At 40.9% G+C, this 17,016-nt stretch overlaps 2 protein-coding genes across 5 annotated transcripts in view; one reads left to right on the top strand and one right to left on the bottom strand.

Annotated features, from left to right (window-relative positions):
- Positions 1 to 1,474: 1,474 nt before the first annotated feature.
- On the bottom strand, positions 1,475 to 2,801 carry LOC129358222 (G0/G1 switch protein 2-like). The gene is made up of 2 exons (XM_055027114.1): positions 2,740 to 2,801; positions 1,475 to 2,219 (listed from the first exon to the last, which is right to left on the bottom strand). Exon 2 carries the CDS (start codon positions 2,204 to 2,206, stop codon positions 1,820 to 1,822), a length of 387 nt encoding a protein of 128 aa, XP_054883089.1. The 5' UTR covers positions 2,207 to 2,219; positions 2,740 to 2,801; the 3' UTR covers positions 1,475 to 1,819.
- Positions 2,802 to 6,368: 3,567 nt separating this feature from the next.
- Positions 6,369 to 17,016, top strand: part of LOC129353830 (laminin subunit beta-3-like) — a 32,605-nt gene continuing 21,957 nt past the window's right edge. The window contains exons 1-10 of one of the 4 annotated variants that reach the window (XM_055023308.1): positions 6,370 to 6,464; positions 7,898 to 7,983; positions 8,083 to 8,116; positions 9,460 to 9,611; positions 14,037 to 14,151; positions 14,282 to 14,355; positions 14,466 to 14,654; positions 15,433 to 15,496; positions 15,596 to 15,786; positions 16,586 to 16,706. In XM_055023308.1, coding sequence (XP_054879283.1) covers positions 8,092 to 8,116; positions 9,460 to 9,611; positions 14,037 to 14,151; positions 14,282 to 14,355; positions 14,466 to 14,654; positions 15,433 to 15,496; positions 15,596 to 15,786; positions 16,586 to 16,706 — 931 coding nt within the window. In that variant the 5' untranslated portion in view covers positions 6,370 to 6,464; positions 7,898 to 7,983; positions 8,083 to 8,091. Of the gene's footprint in view, positions 6,465 to 7,875; positions 8,117 to 9,459; positions 9,612 to 14,036; positions 14,152 to 14,281; positions 14,356 to 14,465; positions 14,655 to 15,432; positions 15,497 to 15,595; positions 15,787 to 16,585; positions 16,707 to 17,016 lie in introns of those variants that run through there. The other 3 variants (XM_055023302.1, XM_055023293.1, XM_055023285.1) reach the window with 3 other exon arrangements.

The following is a 17,016-nucleotide window of genomic DNA, read 5'->3' as shown; positions in this document are numbered from 1 at the left end:
AGTGGAAACAAAAAAAAACAAATAGCCTTTTTTTTTTTCACCAGTCATTCTGCTTTCTCCATTGTTTCTGCTCTATCTCAGAGCCCAGTGCTTCTGGGCCTGTTGCTGATTCAGCTGTGACCCAACACAGCTCACTGTCAGCCAATCAGAGCAGCGACACTGCAGGGCAAACAATTAGCTCTGCAGTGTAGCTGAAGCAAAGACAAACATATTTCTTACTACTCAAACTGAGTTTGAGTAGTAAAGTGTGGCTGTATGGCATAGGAGTCATCTTGCCATCGGAAGGTTGTAGGTTCGATTCCTCCTGCCACATGTCGATGTGCCTCTGGGCACTTAACCCCAAATTGCTACAGGTTTCTGTATCGATGGATGAATGTGACTTTAGCCTTACTTATTTATTTATGTGCTTTTTCTCGGCTTGTTTCTAAAGATGAAGTTGCTCATTTGGGCCTGGAAATAAGCAGAGACACATAATGAGACCCAGATGTTGTCTCACATCCAGGTAGTTTTAGTCAGGCTCTCCTGTTCACCATTTCTCAGATGAACAAGAAAATGTTCATCTGTCTCTCTTTGTTAATGTCTGACCATTGACCACTTAAGAAAATCAGAGAAAACATCACTTTGGTAATAATTTGGTGTGAAACGTTCTGGTGTCAGACAGTTTTAATCTAGAGCTGAATTCTTGCCTTTTTAGCTGATTACTATGTTTGTGGCCGTAAGTGAAAAAATCCGCCAGTATTAATCGTACCTTTTCATCAGTCATTGACTTGAGACAAGCTCCCACATATTGCTAAGTAAAAAAAAAAGAAAATGTCAAAGTTGCTGTATGTAACTTCTTAAAAAATACATTTTCTTTGAAACTGTCAAATAATCTGAAAAAATTGAGCTCCTCTGCTTTGCAAACTGGAGTCTGTCCTCCTGCTGGTGATCCCAAAACCTGATCTCAGAAAAATGTTTTTTAATGATATGTCTGGAGTTCTGAATATGGATTATTCCTATAGATTCCTTGACAACAAACTTATATTTATTTGCACTTGATTTCTTGGTTGTCTGTGCCTTTTGCAGTTTAGTTTTTTTGTGTTTTTAAAGCGTATTCTGTAATTTAGACATCTACTTAATAAGATTGCCTTTTTAGCTGATTACTATGTTTGTGGCCGTAAGATTAGCTCAGTCCCAAAAGGAGACATTTTTTCAGCACTACACAGAGAAAGATGCAGACGAAAAGCCACTTATTTTTATTTGTTTCATTTTAAGTGGCCCGATGTCTCTGAGCTGCCATGTATGCAGCAACGTTGGGGATGAAAACAGGACAGTGTTGTTCTACCTCTGAGTGGTTCTCAGACGTTGCCGACTTCTCAGATCTGTTGCATTTTTTTAATGACCTTGACCACATGATTTATGACAAGGGGCCACCTGACTGAGCAGAAACATACAGCAGCGTGTTTGTAAAGACAAACCATGAGCAAATCAGACGTGAATAAAATTAACTTTAATAGAAAGTAACAAAATGTTGCAATATTTACAGTTGGATAAACTTCTTCCATCTCCTCCCACAACCACCTGCCAGTAGGTGGCACTACAGAGTCAATTCCTCACAGACTCACTCATCATGTTGGGGCTTTCAGGTACTGCTTAATAATCCCACTCTCTCTGTCTCTGTCTGTTTCTTTAGAAACCTCTGAGCCTTGCAGTCATTCTGACAGTCCGTCGGTTCAGACACCTTTCCTCTGAAAAACTCCAGTCTTTTATGTGAGTTGTGCAACAAAAATAGTGTCTCCAATAAATATCTCCAGCCACTTTGCTTTGACCCGCAGTGGATTTAGGAAGCATGCAGGCGATTGGCCAGGTTTCGCTGGCTGAGTCTGTGGCTCTTAGCCGGGGTCAGGTTCTGGGTGTTTGCTTGGCTCTCTAGAACAAGCTCCTCTTCTTGCTCTTCTTCCTCCTCCTCCTGTCCCCCGGCTTTCAGGGTGGGCTGTGCTTGTGCAACGGCTTCAGCTTCTCTCTGCTCCAAGGCCAGCATGAGGAACATCTCTGCATCCAGCGGCTCGCCCGAGGAGAAGGGCTGGCAGAGAGTCTCAACCAGCCCGATGGCCGTGCCCAGCACTGCCAGCACAGAGCCCAACAGGTAAACCTTCAGCAGCTTCCGGTTGGCTCTCTGCCGGAGCATCTCCTTCGCAAATGGAATCAACTCCTGCATGGTTTCCATTTCCGGCGGCTGCCTGTCAGTGAAGGCAGAAATGATGGAGCCATGTGGTAAAGACAAATAAAGCCTAAACATGACATAACATCCGTCATGAACATGTAGAATGCTTTGCATGAAAAGTGCTTACAACACTTTTCATGCAAAATTGACATTTTTAATGCAACTGTTAGTCCAGAAAGTCGTTTACCAAATAACGCTTCATGAACACAAATACATATTCATGAACAGTCCTTCATGTTCATGGCAGTCGTCATGTCAGTCTTACGCACATCTAATAAATTGTTACCTCAAAAGTTATATTTGCCGCAGTTCTAAGACTAATGCTGTGCAAAGCATTGTAGCTTTAAATTATGACCGCTTCAGCAAATTTAAACATGTTTTGAATGGCCACTACTAGAACTTTCAAATATTACATTTTCACTAAAACAAAGCTTGTGTCTGCAATCATTAATGTCTTCTACCTCCAGGTTCAAACATTACCAGGCACCTTAGAATTAGGACAGAATATTTGGAGGGGAATGAAAAGACGTACTTACTGTAAATGGTGTTCTAGTTTTGCTGATTCTCACGTTTGTCCTGTTGGTCAGTCCCAGTCTGTGGAAACTTGTGGATTCAGTGTTCATTTATAACCCAGATGTACTCTCCCTGCCCTCCCCTGCAGCACAACCTGCTGAATATGCATGAGGTCAAGCCTGGCTCTTAACCAGAACCTTTGACCCAGTTGGTAGCAAGTAATGTTCAAATCAACACAACCTGACAAGACAAGAGAATGGAGCCCCATCTTTCAAAAACCCAGCTCATTTGTTACATGTAAACTAATTAAGTTGAACAAATATACCTTGTTTAAATTTGTTTAGTGTGACAGCTTAGTAAGCTTAAATCATTTACTTGGATACATTTAATTTGAAATAAATTAACTCAGTATTTTTTTTTCCAAGTTGGGTCAACTGTTTTCTTTTTTCAGTGCAAATGAAAAATAATAAAGCTTAGAACAAGTGTGTCTGAAACACTTATTTTAAGTAAAACATTGCAGTGAACGCTGAAAACAAAAATATTTTGACACAGCAAGATTTAAACATTCTGAAAGCTGTGTCATTCTTTCTCGGACTAACAACAGATGAAGAAATGAGCAGAAATTCAATGGGATTTCCAAGACAGACGCTGTACATGTTGTCACTGTACACTATGTGACCTTCAGTTTTATGGGATCTTGTTTGTATACAAACAGGTGATCAGGGTTTTCCCGCCTGCTAAAGTCTGGATGGGAATCCTCCACATGGACGTGCTCAGTCAGGGCAAAGGTTGTGTAAACCAAGTCGCCTTGTAGCGTAAACCCAACGCCGTCTGTGAACTCTGCTCAGAGTGGCGCCGTAACAGAGGAGACAGGCACACTTTGCTAATATGAGCATGCCACACGTAGCACACACACACACACACACACACACACTGGTGAGGCAAAGTAGGGAAGTGTTTGTTCTGAATCACAGCCGTCACACTCACGACTCACGAGACCCTTTAATACCAGTTACCTTTGAACTGTTACTTCTTTAACTTTATATTAAAATTCATTTGCCAGGGTTTTTTATTATTATTATTATTTAGATCAAACTGTTTCTTCTCTTCCTCATTTTTAGGCCAGAATAAAATACGTAGAAAAATGGCAACAAAAAAAAATGGTTTCGACCAGGCAGCCATATCAAGCTGGTCGTCCTGGACATCTGATGAGAAAACAAACAAACATTCAAATCGATAGTTGGTTTTGTTAATTGCTACATTTATTTAAAATTTGCCGGTGTTCTTTGCCGATGTGTCACCTCTAAGACAGATAAAAGGTTTGCAGCACATTCCAACAGTGAGCGCTCATGGTTTCCTGTCATCAGCCAACAATGTCTGAGGGAAAATATGACAAAGAGTTATTATTTTAACAATTTGGGGGAATTGCCAATCATGTAAATGTCAGATAAATGAATTAGTTGAACCAACACCTTCATTTCGTTTTGTCCTTGTGTTACATTATAGAAAATTGAAAAAAATCAGCCAAGATTTCGGGAACATATCTGGACCTCCAGTTGAGATGAAGCTGCCTACACAAGTTCCTTTTTGTTCCTGTTGTTTTGTTTTGTTTTTTTCTTGTCCTGCTAATAAGTGCTATTTTGGCTTAAATTTAGTTTTTCCCTTCTTACTGTCTCTAAAGAACAAGCTGGTCTGTCTGGTCACTTCACAGAGAAAGCCTGATTGTTGGAACACAATCAGGCTTTGTGTTCCAAAGCCTGATTTTCCCCATCTTGGGGAAAAATTATGAGGGGATATTTTTCCAAGTTTCACATTCCAGTGCATTTGAAACTTTTAAACACTCTTGGAAAGAAAGTGAAGGATGTCTTCACAAAGCAAGAGATGAAGTTCAATAGTCTTGCTGGCTTCCAGTAAATCTGTTGGACTTCTCGCGTTCTGTTGACCTTTTTTGTACCATTGAAAAACAAAAGCTTTCCAGAAAGAAGTGGAGAGCGGTTTACAGATCTGTTTGGCTGGAAGCTGTTCGATCCTAAGTCTGTGGCTGACGCTGAGCAGCACGTGAGTCGGCACGGCCTCACTGCACAGGTCACTCAGCAACAAGCAACAAGAGGCTTTGCTAGGACCTCCACAATGTCTTTATTCATGCCGATGAAAATGTCACCTGCAGCTACGTCATCTTTACAGCTTCTCATTCTTCCTTCCACCCAGACGGATTGCACACGCGGCAAGCTGTCATCCCGTACGGTACTGCATGAAACAAACACTAATAATGCAAAATAGAAAAAAGGTACATTGCTTGACTAAAATTTTACAAATAAATTGCATTAAAAAAAATGTAATAAATTTTGAGCTGCTGAATCTGTGAAGGAGATCTGTGAAAAAACTAAAACCGACATTGCAGTGGGACAGTAAAAACTTATACCATTTTAATTCCAATGTCCAAATAATCTGTTGGGAAAATGCCTTCTGGTTTGTTTTTTTTTTTTCCTCTACTTTCAGGTTTCGGGCAGTTAATACATCTGACTATGTGAAAATCCTCAGACATTGTGTTTCCTGTTGCTGAATCTTGGCTTCTCCACCTGCAGATCTGCGTCAGCTGAGCCACATTTACGACGTCTATTGCAAAAGACGATCTTAGTTCCTCCCAGAACTAATCAGCACCAGGTCTGAGCTGTCTGGGACGATCACAGATGTAGACTTATTTTGTTTTAAATCCTTATTTGTTTTGTTTGTTGGCATTTGTTTGTCTGTTTTGGAAAAAATTTTCTTAGATTTTATGCCACAATAAAAAGAAACAATGGGAGCAACAAGACATGTGAAGAAAACTTTTCCGGAAGACTTGAGACTGGAATGGCTGGAAACATTGGGCAGACATTATATTTAAGAGTTGAATATTACTCAGTTTTATTGTGTTTGTAAAGGTAGTACTTTAACTTCACATGCTTTTTCACAGAACCTCGTGTCCAGGACACCTGCAGTGTAGTGAGAAAACTGTTCACTTTGTATTCAGTTTAACTTGTAATCTGTAAGTCCTGTTTTACTATTTTGCCCTAACACACAAGTCGTTATCGATATCTATACATATCAATACATATTTTCACCCACATGAAAAGATTTTACATATAAATATCAATTATTTCACATATTCCACTGTCATGTTGCTGGAATACGTCATTCTCGGTGCATCTCTCACATCACAGTTAACTTGCACAGCAGCTGGTGCATTTCTCAAAGCAATTCGTTCGACCTCCAAAACCTTTCTGATAACCTGCAGTCCCGTGTGTTCATGAAGGTGTCGTCGTCATCAAGTCCTGACATCATCACATGTGAACAGGATGGTCAAATGGCCTTGTTTTCATCGCGAAAGTGCAATCTGAAAATGTCCTTTCTGGTTCACACAATGGTCTGTTCACAGTTCACCTCCAAGTTATTCTCAGCCTCCCTGTAAATGAGGCGTCGCTGGATGTTTACTGTGTCTTTGGTGGCATCTTAACCACGGCAGCGAGAGTTTATTTGGATTAGAGTTGTGGGCGTTTGAGCGAGGTTACATCACAAAAGGCTCGGCTCGGTGGAACCAGCTGCGTAGCGGAAAGAGGAAAGTCTGGTGCTTCAAAAAGTTTCAGCAATTCAAAAACGGCCAGCGGTCTGCTTCACTGTAACTGTTCAGATATGAAGAATCAGACCGAAGCTCAGAAATGAATCAGAGCCGCTGTAGATTGACTGAAGGCAAGCCAGCTCCTGTCTGAAGGTGTGTGTTTGTCTGACTGTTTCAGCATTTCTCATCTTGTTTGCCCCATGAAGATTGGAAGAAGTGCTGCTTTGTTGTTATGGTTGAGGTTTAGGACCGAGGCATGGATTGAGTTTAGGTTAGGATCAGTAAGGCATGTGCTGCAAATGTTTAGGCTACAGAAACGAATGGAAGTCATTGTAAAATCCTTATGCAGGTAGAAAAGCACACTGCGTGCATGCGTGTGTGTGTGTGTGTCCATGTTGAGTCAGAAGTCACACCCTGTACTTTGCCTTAGTCAGTGTGTCTGCAGAGGGTAGAAAACCCGTTTGTGTTTCTCCAGCCCTGGAGCTACGGTTTTTCGTTGCCCGGGTGACGATCATCAGCGTCAGCCTGACTGGATGAGGAAACATCGCCTGCAGCGTAACCAATACCTCTGTGAATCGGTGCTTCGTTTTCACTCAACTTTGTCCTTTCGTGACGGAATAAATCGGACTGAACAGAATTTTGTCACATTTTGTACTGTGACGAGATCTCACAGTACAATTGCAGCGTTTGTTTTGTGATACTGTTATTTTAAATATAAAAACAAACAAAAAAAAGATCAATTTCATCAAAGCAACTAAACACACTGCAGATCGATATTCTGACACAATCTGGTTGTGATCACTGGTTGTTGTTCAGACATGCTGGTCGCTTTCCCACTGAGCAAAAAAGAATCCCAGACATTCATTCTCTACCTTTTCTGCTAAACTCTGATAATATGAAGTTTCAGGTGAGGCGTCAGAGCAAAACGATTTGTCTAAAACCAACATCTGTATTGGCCTGTCTGCTCTCAGCCACATTTCTGGAGACAGAGTCTGCAGTAACTCAGCAACAAGCAGATTTTATTCACTTTACGTTCAGTACAGATGTTACTGACTGTTTCCGTGGCAGCTGTCTGGGCAGAGGCTTGTTTGCATTTGAAAATAGTTCAGTATCTTTTCTAAAACAATCTTTACAAGTGTTTGGATTTTTTTCAGCAAATAAATAAATAAATAAAAATCCCAAAAAGTTGTGGATCAGTGTGAAAGTTGAGAAAAAGTTTAGATATCAAGATAAATCCCTGAAGCAGTGTGTCATTAGACGCTGGTAAAACAAACACATCTAAGGGAATTTGTTCTTTCCTCAGGTATGTTGGGTGAGGTTCTTTTCGCTCAGTTACAAACAGTGATGTGTGAAGCCCAGTTCAGACATGTTTTGGTTCTCCTAAGTGGGTTTTTTTTTTTGCTTCCTGTGTCTGTATGCATGGGTGTAGGTTTGCGTGTGTGTGTGTGTGTGTGTGTGTGTGTGTGTGTGTGTGTGTGTGTGTGTGTGTGTGTGTGTGTGTGTGTGTGTGTGTGTGTGTTGATTCACGATGAAGGGAGTGGTTGTGAAGGTTGGGACTCTGACACACGCTGTATCACCCCGTCCAGGTGAGCCGCTGTATAAGACAGCAGTGGGACAGCGGCGCACTCTTTGACACGAACAGAACCTGACCTTTAACGGATTCAGTTTCCAGGTCTGCTTCACTCACTCACCATCAGCCAGAGCTTACTGAGCCGTTTCACGTTTGCTGATGCTCGGCTCTCTCACCTGTTCCACACTTCCTCTGCCCCAGGAATCCAGGATGAGGATCCTTTTGCTTCTAGTTGGTGAGAGCTCTTTGGTTTTTGTTTTGTTTTTGTTTTTATTTACCCTGGATGTACTGGATATACTGTAGCTTCTTCAACAAAGTTTGAACAAAGCATCAAGTTTGATGCGTCTGAGTTGACAGCATGTAAAGCTCGACATGGAGATGGCATGAAGGTGTTCATGTTGTGACTTTGTTGGAGTTAGGAATTGTCCTAATTAATCATAATTGAACAATTTTATCTTCTTAAGATAATTTGTGTCTGTTGCTCAGGTAGCAAAAAAAATTTATGATTCTCTGATGGAGTAAAATAAATAGATTTTGGATATTTGAAGAATTGTTTGTACATAAAAGCAAGTTGCTGCCGCAGACTGGCTCATCTGTTTGGCATGGTGGGACAGGTATAGACCTGCGGGCTCCTGGGGAGATTCACAGTTGGTAGACGCCTCCTATCCACCCCGAGTGGAGGGGCCGGGTGTGGCAGACCCCCAGGGGCTCATCCTGCTGTCTCTGTCTGTAGCTGTGTGCTGAGGCGGTGGTAATGATATGTTGCTGACGGTTTTTCGCAAAAACACAAAATGGTTTTGTCAAAATCTTTCTCAGGCATTTTGATCTGGCTCCTAGTCCAAATATCTCAGTACACTTGAAATGAGACAAAACTAACTTACAAGTAACTTTTTAGAGATATAAAAGTTTGTTTTTGGTAAATAATTGCTCATTATTGACATTTTTAAAAAGCAGCAGTTCCTATTGGCAGATTATTTCTCTTATAACAAGACATTTTCCCCATGAGACAGTAGCTGTGAGGGAACAGTAATGTGAACCCACAGCAGTCATACAGCTGCACTGTGGAGACATGAATATCCAGGAAAGACCAGTAATAAATAAATAAATATATATATATATATATATATATATATATATATATATATATATATATATATATATATATATATATATATATATATATATATATATATATATATATATAATAATTAATAATCTTAATTCATATAGCTAATATTTATTAACAAGAGAGTGACACTTTATCCAGGCACTATTGAGCTGGATTATTAAAACTTTGTTTCATTTATATGTATGCTTATGCATGTTTTTACTTATATAGGTACTTTTATTTCTTTATTTTAATGTGTATTTTAGTATTATTATTATTCATGTTATTATTATTATCAATGCTATTATTGTTTAGTTTTCCTTTCCTCATACCCTGAGTGTTGCTTGTGGATGGAGTGTGGGGGCGTTCAATGTTCCATATGTGGAAAAACTCAATAAATATGATGTTTTAAAAAAAATCCTAGTTAATGTTGCAAGGAATCCCTGATTGTTCTGCCTGTTTCTTGACAGCGGCGGTGGCGGTGGCTGCAGCCCAGAACGACTGCTCTCTGGGAGCGTGTTACCCGCCGAGCACAGACCTGCTTCTGGGTCGGTCTCAGCAGCTCCGGGCCTCCTCCACCTGCGGCCTCACCGGCTCAGAGGTCTTCTGCACCCCATACCAGGTAACCAGGCTCTGCAGAGCCGTCGTCTTTAATGTTTCCTTTCCTTTCACCCAATCTTTCTCTGACACAGAGCACAGAAATCGTGGCACCAGCATCCGGAGTTTACAGTAAAGAGTAAAAAATAAAAAATCTGAGCAGTTCTTCATGAGAAAATGCTGCTTAAGTAGTGAGCAGTGCTCAGGGTTCATTTCAGGCAGAGGTCACGGTGGACAGAGATGAGGACGTGGTTTTAGCCACGTTACCTGCCCACAGTTTGTGAAGCTGTCTGATTTTTGTGCCAGAGAATCGTTATGAAACTGCACCGTCACACGCTGGGCTGACTGCGGGCTCAGCAGAACCAACCCAGAGCTGCATCCAGGGTTTTGAAATAAGGGTTAGTGTCCAGAGCAGAGGGCGTGCAGTGTGCAAGACTCCAGCAAACGGTTTTGCAACTTCGATTTCTCCTCAAGTGAGACGGAATAAAGTTTTTTGTTTGGCAGCTTTTGATTACGCTGCAAGTGTTTTCAGTCTAATTTCTAGAGTAAATGTCTTGTTACACTTTAAATAACACTAAAGTAAATTAAAAGTAACTTTTCAGCAACATGTACAAGTTTGTTCTAAGTCAATAATTAATCAATATTGATGAAAAAGTTCTAGATTTGTTGGCAGACAAATTGACTTATAACAAGATATTTTCAAGATATTTTGACTTAAAACAAACTTGTATATATTGCTGCAAAGTTACTTGTAAGTTAGTTTTGTCTTAATTCAAGTGTATTAACTAGAAACTAGACAAACAAAAATACTCGGTGAGATTTGGTGTTTCTGCACTGTTTCGTTGTGTCACTTTGTTCTTTCTTTGCAATCGAGTTGAACTGTCTGAAGTTTATGTTTTACGTAGCTTAATTGTTGTATTTTGTGTTATGTCTGTGTTGTGCTGTCAGAATTTCTTCTGACGATAATCTTTTAAAGTAGACGCTCTGGACTGTGTTGCATCTTGGTTGTGGAATCATAAAAGTCCCAAAATTGAGTAAAGCAGCCAAACTGTGTCAGCATAACCCCTGAGGACACTGTTTGTTTGAGGACTATTTATTTATTTATTTGGTTAGAAAACATTATTTTTATCAACGTTCTGATTTTTCTTCATGGCAGCAGAATTTGTAAAAACTCCCAGAGGATTTCAAGTCAGTACTTTTAAACATTTTCAGATTTGATCCTTCTGACTGTTGACTTTGCACATTCTCCTGTTTCACTGATTCTGGTCCGGCAGTCTTTGACATAGCTGCTGTTTCTGCTTGAATATGGACTTGATTTTAAAGGAACTGGTTGTGATCGGACCTGAAGAGCAGAAACCTTTCAGTCATTTCAACCGAGGGATTCCTCAGGGGTCCGTCTGTGGTCTTCTGCTGTTGGACAGATTTTGGGGTCAATCATTCTAAAGAGTAATATTCCCTTTTGGTATTTTCGTAGAGATTCTGCCACTATAACTACCTTTTAAATTTTACAGAAGAGCAAAACAAACAAACAAACAGAAAACGCTTGTTAACTGCTTACGTCATCAAAACTTGCATGAGGCCGGACTTCCTGAACCATGGTGATTAAAAAAAATCAAAGTGATTTGGTTCGAAAATTTGAAACAAATGAATAAATAAAGAGGAAAGTCCGTAGCTATTCAAACTTTTAAATTGTTTTAGAGAACCAGTCGGATAAAGGCGTTCCATTTCACACGCTCAGAGTTGCAGAGATGTCACTTTCACCGCCTCTGCTGCCTCTAGAGCAGAACTGGGACTTTAGACCTGTCTGTGAACTGCATGCAGGTGAGAAGTGATTCGACGTGGAACCTTTTCTGCGGAGAGTTGTGCAAATACACGGTGTTTACAATGACTGTGTGCCAGCTGCCTGCGCAGAACAAATGTGCCTTTTGGCTTACATTCAGGGTGCAAATCCACAGTGGACTCCGAGATAATTTTAGTGACAGAATATAAATAAAAAGAGGTGAGGTGACATTTTGACTGAAAATGTGATTTGAACTGACTGCCATCATACCAAATTTAACAAGTAAAGATGCTAAATATAAACTGATTCAAGCAAAATTTTGGATCCATTGTGCATGATGGGTTGCTACAGTATTACACTCTTATCATCAAAACTTACCATAAAAGACTTGCAAAATCTCTATTTATGTTTATATGCGCATCGATGCATCACAGCAATATTGTTCTACAATAAGTGTATGCCGTCTGACACTGCTTGGAGTCATGAGTAAGTAATTAAGTAAGTAACATTTTATTTGTCCAGCACATTTCACAGGTAAAAACCACAAAGTGCTTCACAGAACATAAAAGAAAAGCAAATCAAACAAAACATCAAATTATAATGAGAAAAAAAAATTAAAGATGAAAGAAAATCATGGGTAAACTTACAATACAAGGGACATAAAGAAGCTGCAGTACCTTTATGTTCAATCAGCCACGACAAATTCAGTGCAGTTGTTTTTGCTAAAGTAAACATGCAGCCTAAATTGAAATTGAACATAGATTTAATGTTTCTATGGGTGATGACAGAGAATAATTTATACTTGGGGTTTGATTTTATAGGAAACACGTATGTAACTAAACAGTTACCTATAAATAACTGACCCATGCTCACGTGTGTGCGTGTGTGTGAGTGCATGGGTGTGTGGGTGTGTATGCAGAGGCGTGTGCAAGTGTGTGATTTGTTGCTTTGTTTTGTTTCTTTTTTTTAGACCAGACAAATAGTCTTGCATACTAAACTTATATCATTTAGTTTTTGTTGTTTTGTTTTTTTTCTTCCAGATGTAGCTTGAGAAATAATGAACACAATTTGTCAACACAATCATTTCTCTGCAAAAGTTTCAGAGCATTATGTAATAAAAAAATTGAGTCGGTTGTATTTTGTTGGATCCACACCAACTTTTGTGACATATATTTTAAATTGAACATAATTATTCCTGAACAACATAGCTGTAATGTAGCCATGATCACATAAAAAAATAGAGATTTTGCAAGTCCTTTAAAGCAAGCCATGATCATAACATCAGAGTGTGAGACTCTAGCAACCCAACATGCACAATGGATCCAAAATGTTGGTTGAATCAGTTTATATTTAGCATCTTTACTTGTTATATTCTGTAACTAAAGTTATCTCGGAGTCCACTGTGGACTTTGCACCCTGAATGTAAACCAAAAGGCACATTTATTCTGTGCAGGCAGCTGGCACACAGTCATTGTAAACACCGTGTATTTACACGGTGAAAGTTACATCTGTACAACTCTGAGCATTTGAAATGGAACGCCTTTATCACCTGGGATATGATCATGGTCTGATTTTTTGTTATCTTTAAAAGGAACACCGTCCGTGAGGCTGAGCATGATAACAACGTGTCTGAGATAATGATGAAAAACAAAATTTATTGACTCTTTTATTGTGTAGATGTTATGTTAGTCTGTAAGAATTTTTCTTTTAAATGTGTTTTTGGTTTTATTTTAAAACCTACTGCAAAGTAGCAATAAATCTAAAACACAGCATTGAAAGACATACACATTTAACTTTATATGCATATGTGTCAGTATGACAGGCAGGTATTCAGAGGCACTTTATTGGTCTCCAGTGCATACACTGTCACCTGCTGGACAAACAGTGCGTCCTCATGTTGAGAAGGGTGATGAGAGTGACAGACCTGGGCCCTGGCTGTTTGATCACTTCTTGTTTCTTCTGCATTATATATAAACATTGAAGCTCTAATTCTGAAAGGTCTGGTCTCTCCTGCATTCACTTCGGTTCAAATCTAACTGGGACAATGTACATATAACGTGAAGAAATATTCCATCATCTCCACACAGCATTGCATCAAGGTTGGATTGTAAGGAATCCAAACCAGGTCTGGATGAGATGGCTGTATGTGCTAACTGAGGGAGGCATAGCGTAGCTAAATGCTACTGCAGTATGTGACATACGGGAAACCGTGGTGTGCAGTGATCATTGTCTGAACAAGTTGCCAGAGAAAGTGTGTGTTTGCCTCGTGTGTTTGAACCCGGTAAATGGCTTGAATTGACATCACTCTGTGTGTCTGAACCCAGCTGGTCTACAGGAAACTCTTGACGTTTCCACATTAGCCTCTCTGACCCTGGTGGCGCCTCTACTGATCACAGTGGTTCTAGATGTCCTCCACTGAACAACGGACAATGAACAATGTCCACTGCACATCATGAACCCAAAAGCCTTTAACTGTAATTTAACTCAAACTTGAAACAGTGTGTCCCTCTCAGTCTAATGGGTGATATTGCCAAGATGGCTCAGAGTTGATCTGTTTGTGTTGCTCTTGATTGATGATGTCTCTCAAACTCGCTACATGGGAGTTTGAGAGACCAGTCAGTGGACCCAGCAGAAGCATTTATTTGTTTTTGGGGTTTTTTTTTCTCACAGTGGAGAATGAAATGCTGCCCTTGTGACTCCAGGAACCCAAACGGTCAGCTGGCCCACACAGTGAAAGAAATCCTCACGACTTCTGGCCCAAACCGGTGGTGGCAGTCCAGTAAAGGTAAAAAATAAGAGAAACAGCCTGAGCTTGTACTCCCTGCTGATCACTGGAGCTGTGGAAATACTCAGTGCTCCAGTTCATAAAAAATATTTTTCATGAAGAACACAAAGACCTTGTCTTCTTCCTATAGGCGTCGATCCAGTCATCCTTCAGTTTGACCTCAACAATATGTTCCAGCTCGACAACCTGATGCTCACCTTCAAGGTACGAAGATCCTCCCTGAAGTGTCCTAAACAAAGAACAATCTGGGTTTTTGTTTGTTTTGTTTTGTTTTAATATGTGGACAGAGGAACCTTTGACATGTTTCCCTGCAGGGTCCTCGTCCCAACGCCCTCCTCATAGAGAGAACTCTGGACAATGGACGGACATGGCAGCCTGCGCTCTACTTGGCCAAAAACTGCGAGGAAGCTTTCCCTGGGATCCAAACCACCAGCCCCATCAGTCTGGAGCAGACATACTGCCACCCACTGCAACCGCATGCTGACCCATACCAGGAGGAAACGGTAAGGACAAGCTCTCTCATGCCATCTGTCATAATCCACTCTCAAAGGTTTGCCAGAACTCAGATAATCCGAGTATCTTCCAAGAGTCGGTGTGGACGGTGACACTGTGCGCAGGAACAATCTCCAGTAGAGGTCAGTCTTAAAAAGAATCAAGAGGCCTCTGACTGAAGACTGTTGCTGCCAGTCAGCCTCATGACGACCGTGACACACCTGACCTGCTAATGGCTCAAGTTTTGGGCAGCAGATACGATATTCCACAGTAATTTGTTATTCTGTTACTGTGGAGTCTGGGATGTGATTCTTGCCCTCTTGCCTTCTTTTCATTTCTTTTCTGCATCATAAATATTTGGCCTCATAGTTCAGGTATTACTTTTATCTTTTGAGAAAAAGATAAAAGCTTCTCAAAAGAAGCTGCAGCTGGGCAAATACAGACCCTATGCATTATAAGAACTATCGGAAAGTAAAAAAAGAAAGAAAGAAAGAAACACAAAAGCAAGAGTGAAAAATCTCCCCCCTGCACAGCATCCTGAACCCGAGGGCAGAGCTGTCCAAACATGCAACGTTTCAACCGAAACCAAAAAAATGTTGAAGTGTGCAAAACTTCAGAATCACAGTGTAACAGAGCTACTCCAGCATGGAGTAGCTCTGACCAGCACAATCCTATAATTTATTTATGTATTTACTTCAGGCTGAGAATGCTGCCATTTCTCAGCAGCATGACGTCTCTGTGTTCAAGACACCCTCTGAACATCAAACTAATCCTCCTTGTCATCCCCAGATCGAGTTCAGCCCGTTGCGTCAGTACCTTTTTGCTCCAGTTTCCAACAGCCAGAAGATTGAAGGTGTGTGTGTGTGGGTGTGTGTGTGTGTGTGTGTGTGTGAGTCGTGCTGCTGTTAACCTGACGTGTGCGCGGCCTGCTGACTGTCTCTTCTGCCCCCAGATAAGGCCGGTCTGACCGGCCTGCGGGTGACTCTGACCGAGCTGGGCGACGTGCCGTCCTACCCGGGCAGATCCCTCAGTAGGTTCTTTGCCCTGAAGGAGATGAGAGTGATGGGAACCTGCATGTGCCACGGACATGCCGACCGCTGCCAGGCGCAGGAGTACAAATACCCCGGAACCAACACCATCCAGGTAGGAGCGAGTAGCAAGTTATCACTCTGCTTCAGTGTCATGTTTCATAGACACGACATCGGTATTATTATATGAATTTACCACCACACTGTAAAACATTTGAGCCACGTTCAGTTGTGTCGACTGTCTATTACTCTTCAAGTCAAACAAATTTGGTGAGTTTTAGATTGTGTGAGTTTGTGAAAGATCAACTTACAACAGCAAGTCGTGTTAACGTTTTGTTGATTTTATCAAACCGCCAAGGGCTAAATAAAGGAGAGATTTTAGGTTGGCACTTAAAAAAACAAAAAGAAAATAATAAAGACAGGAGTGGGAACTATTTCCCAGAATGCTTAGTGGCACATTTTTGTATCCTGTGTCACATTGATCTGCCTCTTGTGTGTTACTAAGTTAAAAATGTTCATTTCAACGTAATTCTTGGTCAGCAAAGCTTGAGGATGATGTCCCATTCACTCTGAATGTTCTAGAGCAAAATTCATTGTGATGTTTAATAAAATTCATCATTAGATCAGAAATTTTGTTCCTGCACTTTGAAAAATGGAATATTCTAACGTAAAATAAGTTCTAATTTTTAGCTTGATGCCTTGGATGGAGTATCTTGTCAGCCAATGAGCAAATTCTCCTTAGGGATCAATAAACGATATTCTATTCCAGATTTTGCCTTTCAGATTGTAGTTCTTTGGGCTTCGGGCACAACAGCCCATCGGAGAGAAGAACGTGTACGTTTGGTTTTTGTCCGGACCGATGAGTGAAGCTCGAACCTGTTGACTCTGAGTGTTTATCTCTGTGATCTGGGCAGGTGAGCCATGTGTGTGACTGCAGACACAACACCGTCGGTGAGAACTGCGAGCGCTGCGCCGACCTCTACAACGACCTGCCTTGGAGACCCGCAGAGGACAGGAACACGCACACCTGCCAACGTAAACTTGCTCCCGTGTCTTTACATGATTTCAGGGAGTTTCTGCCAGAGTTGTGACAAATAATCTCCAGTCCTGGAGGGAAACCTGAATGCATAGTGAGAAACTCCGGTTTCTTTACATGAGACTCCCACGGTCGTCCGCTGTCAAATAACGCTGTGGAAACCTGTTAGCCAAAGTTCTGACCTTTTTGAAGAGTCAGTTTACAGAAGCTGAAAGGTCACCACTGTTATGCGTTTCCAGAGACGTGTTTATTAAAGTGGTGGCCGCCAGAGGGCGCCAAACACGGTTTACAACGATGAGGATGAGGAGG

This window comes from Poeciliopsis prolifica, unplaced genomic scaffold (genome assembly GCF_027474105.1).
Source record: "Poeciliopsis prolifica strain line A6 unplaced genomic scaffold, Auburn_PproV2 SCAFFOLD003, whole genome shotgun sequence".
NCBI classification, from domain to species: domain Eukaryota; kingdom Metazoa; phylum Chordata; class Actinopteri; order Cyprinodontiformes; family Poeciliidae; genus Poeciliopsis; species Poeciliopsis prolifica.
This window is presented reverse-complemented; position numbering and strand designations above follow the sequence as displayed.

Excerpts from the sequence above, each read along its gene's own strand:
- LOC129358222 (XM_055027114.1), bottom strand. The coding sequence starts at position 2,206 with ATGGAAACCATGCAGGAGTTGATTCCATTTGCGAAGGAGATGCTCCGG.